Source organism: Mastigoproctus giganteus, chromosome 12 (genome assembly GCF_048544385.1).
Source record: "Mastigoproctus giganteus isolate SK-2022 chromosome 12, ASM4854438v1, whole genome shotgun sequence".
Taxonomy (NCBI): Eukaryota; Metazoa; Arthropoda; class Arachnida; order Uropygi; family Thelyphonidae; genus Mastigoproctus; species Mastigoproctus giganteus.
The window spans coordinates 11,782,187-11,796,387 of NC_143586.1; the positions used below are offsets into that span (position 1 = coordinate 11,782,187).

General features: G+C 34.4%; 1 protein-coding gene across 1 annotated transcript in view; it reads right to left on the minus strand.

Moving 5' to 3' along the window:
- LOC150076687 (28 kDa heat- and acid-stable phosphoprotein-like) overlaps positions 1–14,201 on the minus strand; it is a 95,748-nt gene that overhangs the window by 9,254 nt on the left and 72,293 nt on the right. The window contains exons 3-5 of the mRNA XM_090385638.1: positions 12,000–12,110; positions 8,454–8,581; positions 4,348–4,499 (exon numbers count right to left, since the gene is read on the minus strand). Coding sequence (XP_090241764.1) covers positions 4,348–4,499; positions 8,454–8,581; positions 12,000–12,110 — 391 coding nt within the window. The remainder of the gene's footprint in view (positions 1–4,347; positions 4,500–8,453; positions 8,582–11,999; positions 12,111–14,201) is intronic.

Consider the following 14,201-nt stretch of genomic DNA (forward strand, 5'->3'; position numbering starts at 1 on the left):
TCAAAAAATGGCTTCCACCATGTTTCTGAAAAATGGCAGAAATGTTGGAGTAAGTGCATTTCATCAATTGAAAAGGACCATCAAAATATGGATGATTAATAAAGGTATGTTATGGGGGGGGGGAAATCATTTTTTGAAGCGACTTTCTCCAGTCTGACTTTCCTAATAGACAGTTAAGCCTTGGAAATCTTTAAGTTTGCTATTCTAGCTGGCTCAGTTTTATAGTTAAATGGAGACAGGTGGTTAATATTCTGAGGCCTCTGCAAACACTAATGACCACACAGAGCTTGTTCACCTACCTACTAGAACAGAAGGCAATCCTAATGACATACCCAACACTCCTAATTTGTTTCTCACCAATCCTTCAAAGAGCATGATAAATGCTAGTGGCTGGTCCTTAAAGGACTTCAGACTACAAGAAGTAACATGTTCAAAAGAAAAGGCTTTTTTTTACTACATTGGTCATAGTCAGTTTTTAAAATCTATTCAGTAGGTCCAACTGATGATGGGCCTACTGAATAATTCTGTAATTCTAAATGGGAAGCATTTCAGGGAAGTAATCATAGAGGCTATTTAGGCTTTTCATACTACCAACTAAGAGATATCATTCAAAGTTTAGGCTTAAATGGACGTCAGATGAACTATGAGACAAGTGAAAGAAGGGGGGAAAATGCATGGGAAGAAGCCTATAGTAGATATGAATTGGTCTGCAATCAAATCACAAAGCAGGTTAGACAAGCTAAGACACAAAGACTTTACTTTTGTAAACATTAGAAGGGGATGAATCACAATAGTCCACTATAGACATGAATGGTTTAATTATTGAAGTTCCTGCTCAGGTTGCTAACAATTTGAATAGGTATTTTTCATCTACATTCATATGAGTAATTTTTTTGGATTGCGATTCCACTAAAAACTGTGTTAAGGGGGGGGGGGGAAGACAGTTTTTTTTTTTTTTTTTTTTTTTTGTACAAGCTTGTTTCCTTGCATCATTTGCCAATATTAATACTAACTACAGCTAATGAAGTCAGTTGTAGAACACTTGCACAAACTGTTCACCAGGCTGACATTATTTTAGAATGAAAAGAGAGAATGCCCAATGGGTACAGTTGTAAAAATATTGAGTTTGATAACAGTTGTAAAATTTTACCTTGATTATACATAAAATTTTTTTTTATATACAATCTTACTAATTAAGAAAGAAATTAACCATGAAGCTGCTTAGGAGTTTTTCTCTTATGTTTAATCCCATTTGGAAAGTAAATAGATGTAAAGCTTTGGTAAAAGCAGAATGTGATGCACGCTATTAAACATGATGGAAATTTAGTTTCCTGCCATGTGTTCAATGGAGAGGTTCACTTTGCCTACTGTTTATCAAATCATAGTTGACTGACAAAAAATTTTTTTTCCTTTCATGTAATTTTTATACACTAGTTTGCCAGTTCAATAAATGACATTTCTTTTTATATACTGAAGGTGTTACAATATTCACTAAACATGCAACCTAATTGTGGGAATGTGCCACTGCAGCTTGATCTTCTACAGCCATGTTTTCCTCAATGGTAGTGTTTTGCATGGTTGGGGTTTATTGCACAAATTCCTGCAGCAAGAGCAGGTTCTCTTTCTGCATTTGTTATGGTTGTGTTCTTTTTCCTTTTTTTTTTTTTTTTTTTTTTTTTAATGGTCCACATCGGCAACAGCAAAATGTGTCAAATTTTTACCAACAGCATAAGACAATACTCAGGTTTTAACTTTTGTTCCTCTATTTGGGATATCCACATTTTTAAAAAATTTTCTGGGCAGTAACTTTAATTTTGGGGATCTTCTACATGTGATAGTTGGCTGTGCTTCGTTCCTGCCATCAGAGCTAGATTTTCCACACATTAAGGCTATGTTCCATTGCAAAACTTTATAGCCCACTACACTCATTAGTTTGTTTGTTATTTGGTTTTTAGGAGCATTAGCAACTAAGGCCATATTGCTCTGGGAATACGCGGTGGTCATTCCCTGACCTTTCCGCATCCTCCGTATTTGGTGGTGACGGGATCGAACCCTGGTCTAATCAAGAAGCATGTGTTACGCACTGCTGCTCCTTCCCACCTGGATATGGAGGTGCCACACTCAATAGCAATGGCAAAGTTATTACAATTAACAGTGTCATTTTTTTTTTTACCAATGATAAAAGAATAAACTATTTTTTATTTTTTGTTCTATATGAACCAAAGAAAAAAACAAAATTAATTCCACAGAGCCAGGATAAAATTTAGCAACTGTAATCGAACATATTTTTTTCAGCTGTGCTCAGAAACGACATTTTCTGACTATCAATCACAGCTGTTCTAAAATAACATCAAGCTGATCAACTACCTCACATAATGTAATTTGCAAGAGCAAATAAAGTGAAATGCTACACTTTTCTGCATAGAACACAAGTATTAAACAGCAAAATAATATCCCAAGACATGGGTACTCTTTAGCTAGTATGTATAATTATTCATAATAAAACATAACACTTATTTTAATGTACTTGTATTAACATACAGTTTGTGTACATTAAACTGTATGATCAGCAATTGCAGCAAGCACAAACAGCATTCATACTACTATCAGGTGAAAGAAATTTATTGAACTTCTTCAAAGAACAAGAACTACTTTTTCATATTGACTAAATTAACTCATTCACTGTTTACTTACAAATGTTGCACCTATGTTTTAACTGAGTTTTCATAATTCTCTTAATTATGAAGATTCAGTGTTAATGAATACCTGATTATAAATGATCAAGTTGATATTAAGTAATTGATTAATTACTTAATATCAACGTGCTCTAAACCTGGACATATACACTGAATTATGACCACCCCTATGAAAACTGAACGCGACCTGTTGACCATATGAGATACAAGATGCACCAGGTAATCGACCTACATAGCATAAGGCATCGGTGGTTCAGTAGGTAGTAAAATTCCAAGCATGATGGGTAAAAGGAAGGATTTATCAGACTTTGATAAAGGACAGATTGTGGGTGCTCCATGAGCTGGTGCCTCAATTTCCCAAATGGCTGAACTGGTGGGGTGTTCGAGAGCTGCCATAGTTAAAGTGTACCGGGACTGGTGTCAAAATGGTCAAACAATGATCTGACGGCAAAACTGCAAAAATCAGCGAAAGGTTGATGTTAGAGGTGAGCGCTGGGTCCAACGACTCATACAGGTGAACAAACACAGCACTGTTGAAGAGTTGACTACCCAATACAACATGGGCCAACCTGGAACAATATCTGGCATGACCATGCATCGCATGTATGGGCTATACCAGCAGACGACCCCTACATCCTCTCTTAACAAAGGTTCATCGGCGTAAAAGACTCGCTCGGTGCAAAGAGCATGCAAGTTGTACATTAGAAGACTTGAAGGTGTGCTGGTCGGATGAGTCACGTTATTTACTCCACATCATGGATGGTCATCTATGGATTTAGCATCAACAACATGGGGCTCTTGATCCATCATGCACGGTATCAAAAGTGCAGGCAGGTGGAGGTGGTTGTATGGTGTGGGGCTTGTTTCACTGGCAGGAACTTGGACCCCTGGTGCATGTGGAACAAAGTATCAGTGGTCTCTGCTATCGTCAACTGCTTGCTGACTGTGTACACCCTACTATGTTATACCTTTTCCCGAATGGCGATGGTGTCTTCCAAGATGACAATGCAGCAAGCCATTGGGCACTTGTGCGGGAATGGTTTGAGGAACACAGTTCTGACTTCCAGCATATCGATTGGCCTCCGAACTCCCCCGATATCAATCCCATAGAGCATCTGTGGGACACTATGGAAAGGCATATCAGGCATCTGGATACACCAATCACCTCCTTACCTGTATTGCTGACTGCATTACACACAGCTTGGGTGACCACACCTCCTGAATGCTACCAACATCTTGTTAATCAATGTAACGTTGGATAGCTGCTGTACTGAGGGCAAAAGGAGGACCTACGAAGTATAGGTAGGTGGTGGTGGTGGTCATAATTCAGTGATCACTCAGTGTATTTTATAAGTACTATATTTAAATATCACATATATTTAAATGGGTGCAAATACTTTGAACCTATTTAATGCAATTTGATTCCTTGAACTTTGATTTAACCAGGCTTTTTCTTGTTTTTTTTTATTTTATATGAACGGCACTTCCATACATTTGCTGTAGAAATTTCTGCAGTTTGAGGCTTTGGAAATGATATGCTCAGAGGAGGATGTTAAAAATCAAATGTAAAAAAATAAAAGGAAAAAAAAAAAAAGTTTTTCACCACAAATGTTTCTAAACTCAGTTATGAAGTTGATGTATGTACACTTACGTTTTTTCTCATCCTCTCGTCTCTTGGCTGCCTCATCTCTTTGCTTACGGATCATTGACAACCTTGCCAAATCTGCTTTTGCCTCAGCAGTTCTACCAGCTGCATGAAGTTTCATGTAATGGGCTCGAGCTTTCTGGCGTTCCAATTCCTCTCTAGATTACAAAAAGTTTTAAATTTACACATACATACATACATACATGCACATATTTTTTATATATTACATAATAATATGTAATGTGTATATGATTTAATGCACAATTTTACAAATGGCTGCTACTAAAGACCAATGCCAATGCATGAATAATTCACATCACATGTACTATAATAATGTCTGCTTTTTATATAAATTAACAATGAAATTATTCAATATGAAACTTAGGGTTTATCTTCTAAGGTTGAAAAATGATTTACCTTTCATAAAGTCAATCATTTTGCAATCTGGGAATGATAATTAATCAAACTATCAATACTGCTAATATTAAAAGATGTCTATGTAGGTAAACGAACTGATACGCTATACTGAAGACATAATAACTGTATATACTTGTTACATATTACATTATATTAGCACCTTTTATGCAGAGTTTGATTATTAACTTGCAGGACTGAGTCAATGTAAAGAACATTAGGTATGGGGGGCTTAACATTTTTCAAAGTATTCACTTTGAGCAGCAAATATTGCATTTGTGAGAGATATGTATTTAAAAAATAGTCATTAATAAATTTTGTATGCATAGTTTAATATTTTTTGTGGTCCATGGCCTCTACCTCAAATACAAAAGTGGTGTCCATATTTGAAAAAAAAAAAAAAAAAAAAAAAAAAAACTGGGGGGGGGGGGGACTGCTTTACAGCATTAAATAAATCAGGGATATAAGGAAGGTGGTTTAGTATTAATAGCGACAAGTAATATAATGAAGTAAGCTTACACAGCACAGCATAAAAAAAAAAGAAACACTATCAACATCATCTATTTATCCCTTCTGATAGCACAGATCAATAAGTATTTTTATCTGAAACAATGTATTATCACCCAATTGGTATGTTATTCCGGGATTACTGCTACTAATATGCAGTACTTTGCATTTGTCAATGTTAAACTTCAATTGCCACTTCTCAACCTATCTAGCCAATTTTTGTAGAAATTTTTCTTTGCAGTGTCATACCATGATTTCTATTATTAACCACCCTGCCAACCTTTGTATCATCTGTAAACTCTGACATTAAACTTGATATTCTTCATCAATATCGTTAATAAATATCGAAAATAATAAGGAAAAAAAAAAAAAAAGAAAACTGCAGCCATTATCAACCCACTGCAGGATGGAAGCCTCCTCAACAATTCATGCTGAGGGAAATGGACACGCTGGTCCGGTGCGGGTTGGCAGATCGACCGTATTCAGCAACCAGGGGCTTGAACTCCGGTCTACTCAAAGAGCGTGTGCTACTGCACTCCGGCTCCTGACCACTTGGCTATAATGAAAATAATAAGGGGCCCAGAACTAACTCTGAGTCCAAGAAAACAGCAGTGCTCATTAATAGCTGTTCTCTGCCTTCTGCCACACAACCATCCCTTTATCCACAGTAGTAACCTGCCCCTAATACCACACTGCTTCAATTTGTATAGCAGTGCAGAATGGTATGAAATGCTTTGCTGAAATCTAAGTATATGATGTAATTAGATTTCAGAGTGGGCTCAAAAAAGCAAAATGGTTTTTTTGCACTCAGTTCCTTTGGTACTACTTCAGAGTAGCTAATGAGATTTGCAGAAAACAGGAAATTACACAGATAAGGGTCATTTTTGATTGCTACAGATAATCGTAATCAAAGAATTCTAAATTCCAGTAATCAGGGTAATTTTATTGTGATCTTTTGAGAGAGCACCCACACAGGTCAGTCCTTGCATTTCCATTCACATCATTAATACAGTGTTAAAAAAATTTATATAATAATAATCTTGTTTTATTTATTCAAATACATAACAAAATAATTTCATCACGAAAATGACTTAAAAACAGAATTAGAATATCTAACAAAAATATTTCTGAGGAGGAAATACCCTTATAACTTCATACAAAAACTATACATGAAGTAAAAAATAGACTTGAAATTCAGCCTGAAACAGATCAACAGCTAACTACAAGCATCACCATGAATCTTCCTTATTACAGTCAATTCACCAGGCAACTTAGGAATGTATTCTTAGGTACAGACTTATCTTTAATTTTCTCAATAAAATCAACTCTTTACAATAGCTACAAAAATACCCAAAAATATGACATCATGGCTATCAATAATATAGTGTATTTAATTCCCTATCAACAAGAATGCAAGTTATACAGAAGTACCAAAGTAATATATGACATGTCAAGTACATCAACCACCAGAGTATTACCATAATGCAAGTTTAAAAATATCCTGTCAAACCACTGAGTTCACTACCCATGTTACCTCCCTGAACTGAAAAACCTAAAATTGATTTGGCAATAGTTTTATCAAAATTCCTCTCCAGCTACAAACTGACCACTATAGAATCACTTGCAATAGAATGGTTTAAATATAACACACAATATATAATTCTTAATACCAAACTATCTTCAGCTTTCTCACCTATTTGGAATTTAAGTAACATCAAATTTCTGTATCCAGACAAATTGCATCATGAGAATAGAAACATATATAATTACCCTCTCTTCATTCTGGCTTCACTAACCAAAAGATGCTGACCACAAATCATTACAGATGTACACACTGAGAAGGTGCACCTTTCTCTATGTGATTATTTTAAACAGTTCATTCCATTTCAATATTTACCTAACCAAATAAAGCAGTTGAGGGCAAGTTCCTGTAATTTTTAGGTTTCCGTTTATTAATTGTCAGTTTTCCACAAAAATAAAAGCTGTCATTAAATCTAATATAGTCTAATAAAAATTATTATTATAGTATAAATTATTTGTAATTTAATAAAAGTCCCTATAGTACTAGGCTGCTGATGACATGTTCTTATTTAGTTTTCTATCAAAAATATCACAAGTATTTCACTAAAATAAGTTTTAGTGAATCACTTGTGGTTCACGTAATCACACAGGATCTAGAAAAGCTGGGCAGATGGGCTGAGAAGCAGCAACTGAAGTTTAACATTGACATATGGAAAGTACTGCACATGGGTAGCAGTAACCCAAGAGAAACGTACCAATTGTGTGGTACTACACTCAGGGAAGTGGAGAGTAAAAAAAAAAAAAAAAACCTGGGGGTAATTGTGCAGTCAGATATGAAATTTTCTGAGCAGTCCAGACAAGCTGCCAGAGCAGGTCATGGGATCTTGTCAATGATATACAGGAATTTTCATAGTAGGGATAAGGAGGTGATTATCCCTTTGTATAAGGCAATAGTCAGGCCGCACCTCGAGTACTGAGTACAGATCTGGATGCCTCATTTTAGGAAGGATGTAGAGTTGCTAGAACGAGTACAGAGAAGGGCAAAAAGATTGGTGAGGAGAACAAAGGGGTCCTCTTACCAAGAAAGGCTAAGTTCTGCATATTGCAGCGTCTGGAGCCTAGGCACCTGCGAGGTGATTTGATTGAGGTGTATAAGGCCTTGAATGGGTTGAGCAGGCTCAACGCTGACAGGATTCTTCCTATTGCTCAGATTACGAACTTGAGGGGACATAAATTGAAATTGAGGAAAGACAGTTGTAGATAGATGTGCAGAAATTTGCCTTTAGCCAGTGGGTAGTTGATTGCTGGAACAAACTTTCATCTGTCGTTGTGGAAATTGATAACATAAATAAATCCAAGGAAAAACTGAACAAAGTTTTAGAGCAAATGGATGTGTGAATTGTGAATTTTTTTTTTTTTTTTTTTTTTGGCTGTGCTATATAAGCTTGCTTTCTTGTATAATTTGCCACTACTAATACTTAGTAATTTCATGATCAAGTTTGTTGAAATAACTAAGAGAAAAAAAAAAAAAAAAAAAAAAACAGTCAAAAGTTCTAGAAACTTATTTGGCCTGTTTAAAAATAAATCTAAACTAATTTTAATTGGGTAATTGTTAAGTAATTACTGATGCAAAGAATAATAATAGAAATAACTCTAATCTTGTATATTACCTTTCTCTTCTTGATAGCTGAGAAGTTTCTTCTGTTGTTTCATCAATCTGAAGAATTTTTTTATTCTTTTTTATTGCCCTATTAGGGTTTTGGACTTCTATCAGATGTTCTACTCCTTTAGCTTTACCCTATGATATAAAAAGAAACAAGCAAACAGATAAATAATATATTTTGAGATGTTTGTTTAAAATATTTTCATTGGCCTGTTTCATTTTACGGAAAAATTCCTCACTCCTTTAGAGGGATATTAACCCTTTTGCAAATATATATGCATGTATAATAACCAAAGGGGTAAGAATGTGTGTGTGTGTGTGTGTGTGTGTGTGTGTGTGTGTGTGTGTGTGTGTGTGTGTGTGTGTGTGTGTGTGTTAGTATGAATAAAGTGTGAGGAAGATATATTTTTTAATCCTGTTGAATCTATGGTATACGCAAGAAGTGAATTCAATGAAAAGGTTAAGAAATGTAGCGATATATGTTAGGATGAAGTGACCAAGTTAGATATGAAAATGGGGCAGATAGTTGGCAAAAACTTAAAATAAGAAATGAAAAGGCAACCCAAAATAAGAATATATTGCAGTGTTTTTCACAATTTCAATGTCTTCGTCAGAGGTCATCCACCAAAATGATCAGAAAGATTGCAATGTATTTGCTTCTGTTTCCAACGTGTTCTGTATGCTAAGGAGCACGTGTGCAGTAGACGGGTTACACACGAAATTTGAAATATTTTAGCATTAAATCAGTTCACACACCAACCATAAGAATAAGTATTTACTGTAACTAAAATATTTACATATTAAAATAAAATAAATATTTATTTACAAAAACTGCTATTATATTAAATTAAATTATATACATGTAAAAAAACATTAAAACTGTGATAAAATCCTTGAGAATTTTATCCTTGAGGAATCGCTGCATTTCGAACGCTAGACAAATCGCCGCAAAGGAGAATCGATCGAAAGATCAGTCCGCCACCTGATCCCCAGATCGAACCACCAATGAAGGGGAATTGAACAGTGGTGGTCCTGATGCACCAAAAATTAAAAATAGAACAGATACGAGCACTCCAGTGCAAAGCCACACTACTGACGAAAGTAATTTTAACCAGTTTATATAGACAAATAATGAACTATGGATGGCAGCACAGGCTTGTTATTAGTTAGCAATTCACCCACTACTATCATGTGATACAATTATACATATATTTGAATAATGTTTAAATATAGTTGGAAACGGAATCCTTGATAATAAAAATTGTCTTGTCTTGCCATACTTCTGGCAATATTTTATTTTAATCCTTATTCTAATTTATTTGTATGGTTATATTTCAAGCATAATGTAGAGGAATATGCTTTTTGCTGCCTCTGATGTATGCTGTACCCTTTTTATTTTTATTATCAAAGATTCCGTTTCCAACTATATTTAAACGTTATTCAAATATATGTATAATTATATATATATATATATATATATATATATTTGAATAATGGCTTTAAAAGTTAGAATGAAATGAGATGAAATAAGAAAATAAATAAATAAATATAAAGCTATCATTAGAGGCAGCAAAATGCACATCCTCCACATGATGCCCAGTACACAATCAATAATTAATATAAAAGATAAAAATCAAATTAATACATACACCAGTAGCTCACCTGACAGGTGATTGGCTACAGTTTCATATTACATTTGTTTATAGTTTCAAGTTACTGTTTTTACTCTTCCATTAGGTCAAGACATCTACAATGTTATCCTACTTGTTTTTGAAAGATTTATTACTGTTTTCATAAGAGCCGAAATTTGAAATAAATTTGGACAAAAAAAAAAAAGAGAAAAGACTAATATATACATACATAGACAAATTTTTAATTAAAAGTATTTGTATAATAAATTCATGCTTAAATTTTATAACTAAAATGGTTTTGTTTTTAAATTTATCAGAATTTATATTTTTTCTTTGAAAATAAAAGGTATAATAATTTTATTTATTAATAAAAGAGTTGTGTAAAAATAAGAAATTTAATCTGTTTAAAAAAATATGGATATTAATATTCTCCAAGCAAAATACAAAAAGCACAAAATATCTTCCAAAAGTTTAAAAGAAATTTGGTTACCAGTTAGGTGACCTGCTACTATTCTTGTTAATTTTTGGGTACTGCTACCACAATCACTAGGTAATGATTCATGCCCTCCAAAAACTCAGCAGCATTTCTCCACTATGCACTCTGTACAAATGAGACATTCCACTTTGTAGCAACCATCAAACTTAAGGTAGTCCCGTATTATCAAATTTATTTCAGAAGCCATATAGCCTCAACTATAATAACAACCTGAGCTTATAACGCGTTACTGGATCAGATCAAACACAACCTTGACAGCACAAGCACAATGTTGGCAGAACTGCACTATCACCACTTTCATTTACACTAAGTCAGCAATGGAAAATACTTGCTGGAAGGTCATGACCAATAATTCCATTTCTGAATAAAGCATACCATAATGTGCTTTGTTTTCTGGAGGACTTGTAAGTACCTGTCTTTTAAGTACTTATTTTTGGGCAATTGTTTTCTTTTTGGAATGTTACTTTAGTATTTTGTAAGAAATTACTTCAGCAACTTTATTTTGCCTGAGTTTCCAAATTACAAGCTTCTCATTTCTTAAATTAACCAAAAACTGTCTCCAGGTCCTGATGTTGTTGTTGTTATTTGGTTTTTAGGAGCATTAGCAACTAAGGCCATATTGCTCCGCGATATGCGGTGGTCATTCCCTGACCTTTCCGTATTTGGTGGTGATGGGCTTGAACCCCGGTCTAATCAAGAAGCGTGTGCTACGCACTGCTACTCCTTCCCACCTGGCTACGGAGGCGCTCCAGGTCCTGAGGTTGCCAGGTTTTGGATTGCACCTGTACTAAGGGTCATCCCCAATTAAAACAGTCTGTTACATTTTTCTGAACTAATTTTTTAAACAAGGGGCTCAGATAATACCCAAAAACTTAACAAGTGGCTTGCCCAAAGCCCACTCAAGCAGATCTCTTCCTTTTCATTAAAATAAAAATAAACTTAAAATTTTAGGAAAGAAAGCCTCAAACTATGAAAATGGTTAGTGAAATTGCATCATTAATACATAGCTAAATTTTAAAAACTGAAGTTTATACATCAGACATCTTATAACATCTCATACTGAAATCCTTCACTTGCCTTCCTCTTATACTTTGAATAAGTAACACTTCCCCACTGGAGTAGGCTACTGTTACTCTCTCAGTGAGTACCACCACCCAGACTGCACCATTCCAAAGCTCTCTGGCTTCTCATCGGTAGTTGGGTAGGTATTCAGAGATGATGATTCAGTTGTAGTTTATTTACGCAATATAAGAGATGCTGAAAGATGCTACAAGTTCATCATATTAAGGTCACCATAGTAACATCTTACAAGTTTCAGTTAACTGTTCAGGTACAATACACTTCACATTCCAATATTTATGGAAAATAGGCTGGATAAATCAACTTTCTAATGTTATACAGCAGAGAATCAAAGTACTATGCATACCTCTGGATCTTTTTCTGCATCATCATCTTCATCTTCCTCCTCCTCCTCCTCTTCAGATGATGAACTGCTGGATTTTTCCTCATCTTCACTGCTGATCTCACCTCGCTGTTCCTGTTGAGAATTAATATGAGAACTGGTTATATAACTCAAAATGCAAATTGGTAAAATAATTATATACATAGGCTGTAAGATCATAATTTCAAGCTAATATGTAATTAAATCAAATTATCCATACTGACTGCAAAATAACAGCGCAAACTTTCAAATTTTACAAATAGGATATAATAACCATTGCATATTGCCAAAAAAACATGAAGCTCAAGTTATAGTTAATAAATAAATATAATGAACCAATCACAAAAACCACAAAGTTATGTGATTGGTTCTTGGAAGTTACAAAAATTTATTCTATGATCAAATAAGACTTATTAGTAACATCCTAGTTGCCCCTAAATTATGTATTTACTATGACAGAAACGAGTTTCATTAATAAAGGTCTACAGTGCTTATTGTATGCAGCTCAAAGAATTTGCATATGCTGTTCAAAAACAGAAAATTTTTCTTTCGTCACACAGATTTTTTTTTAAACATCTTACTCTTATGTTTTTGAATAAAATATGCAAAAATGACTAGCATTTTTAATATTACAAGGTTGATAACCATTGGTTACTGATTTTTCTAGTATGACTGCAAATGGAGAACCATACAGGAGTGTTGCAAATGTACAGTGCAAGATGTATAAGTGGACAGAGAATTACTAAGCATTCATTTCTGTGCTACTTTAGTTTGAACAAAACAATCAAAGTGATACTATTTATTTTTGTTTGTAGTACAGTAAGGAAACGAAAAGTCGTGTAAAAGAAAAGCCGAACACACTTACCCCATTTATGATAGCTTTGTTGTAAAAGATGAAAAACAAAACATTACAGAATTTGTTAAAAAGGCATATTTTGGGATGCTAACTATAGCCAAAATAAATCACGGATTCCATGATTTATTTTGGTTATAGCTAGAATCTATTTTGGGAAATGGAGTAAAGATTTTGCTTTGCCCATAGTTTGGAGTGAAATGAGAAATGCAAAGACGACTACTATATTTAATCTAAAGTTCAAGATTCCTGTTTAAAGATTAAAAAGGACATTTTGTATCTAAATCTACCATCTGCTACAAGATCCAATGCACAAGGACCCGCCAACATCTTCGGCACCAGAAATACTCAATACAATTTTATCATCAGATTCTGAATGTATCGCAACAGTCACCATACAAACCTAACACATGGTAGGACCATATATTAGGCAGGAGAGTATTAAGGCTATCATAAGGTCAAAGACCTGTATGATGACCTCAATACATTCCTGGGCATACTTTCCACCAATATCCAGTAGGTGTCAGTCAGAATCTGATAGACCATTTTGACTGTAACATAATATTACTGAAATTCATTCCAAAAGGCATTCAACTGGGGAGTTGAGGTCCAGGCTCTGAGCCAGCAACTCCAACTTTTTAGTCATTCTCAACACAAACCAGTCATGTTTGCTGTATGATGTGGGGTAATGTTGTGTTAATAATGATCAAGGTCTTCCTTGCACTTGGTGTTGCACATGCAAACACAACTGTAGTTGAATGTAATGCCACAGGAGATGCCTGTGTGATGAAAAAAAAATCTCTGACCAGGGGAATTAAATCAGGGAAATGAAGAATATTTTATGCAATTGTGAAGTGCATTCCAGAATCTTTCCTCACAAACTGAGCTTTCTTCAAAGAACTTTATGCACAGAGAACTAAAAAGCTAGCTTTTGTCTTTAATTTCTCCCATAGATTCTTACATTTGCTTCATATATGCTGTTTATATTGCCATGCCATTTTAAGGTGCATGTCTTGGCTACTGCTATAATAATTAGCTGATGTAATGAGTAATATCTATTTGATAAAATTAATTTTCTGATTACTTTGTAAAAGTATTTATCTTTTTAATCCTAGGTATTCTACTCTAATAATAGTACATAAATAATCCAATGGTTTCTTGATGTAAGTTTAACACTGTTCCACTTTTGTGTACATTTCTACTTTGTTTGCTGCTTATTTACATTTCTCACATTCAAATGCTTTTTGTGTTTATTCAATTTGTTTACCAAACTGATAACTGTCAGTTCTAGCATAAAGAAGAGTTTGCATATTTTAAGTGGATCTGATCAGTTG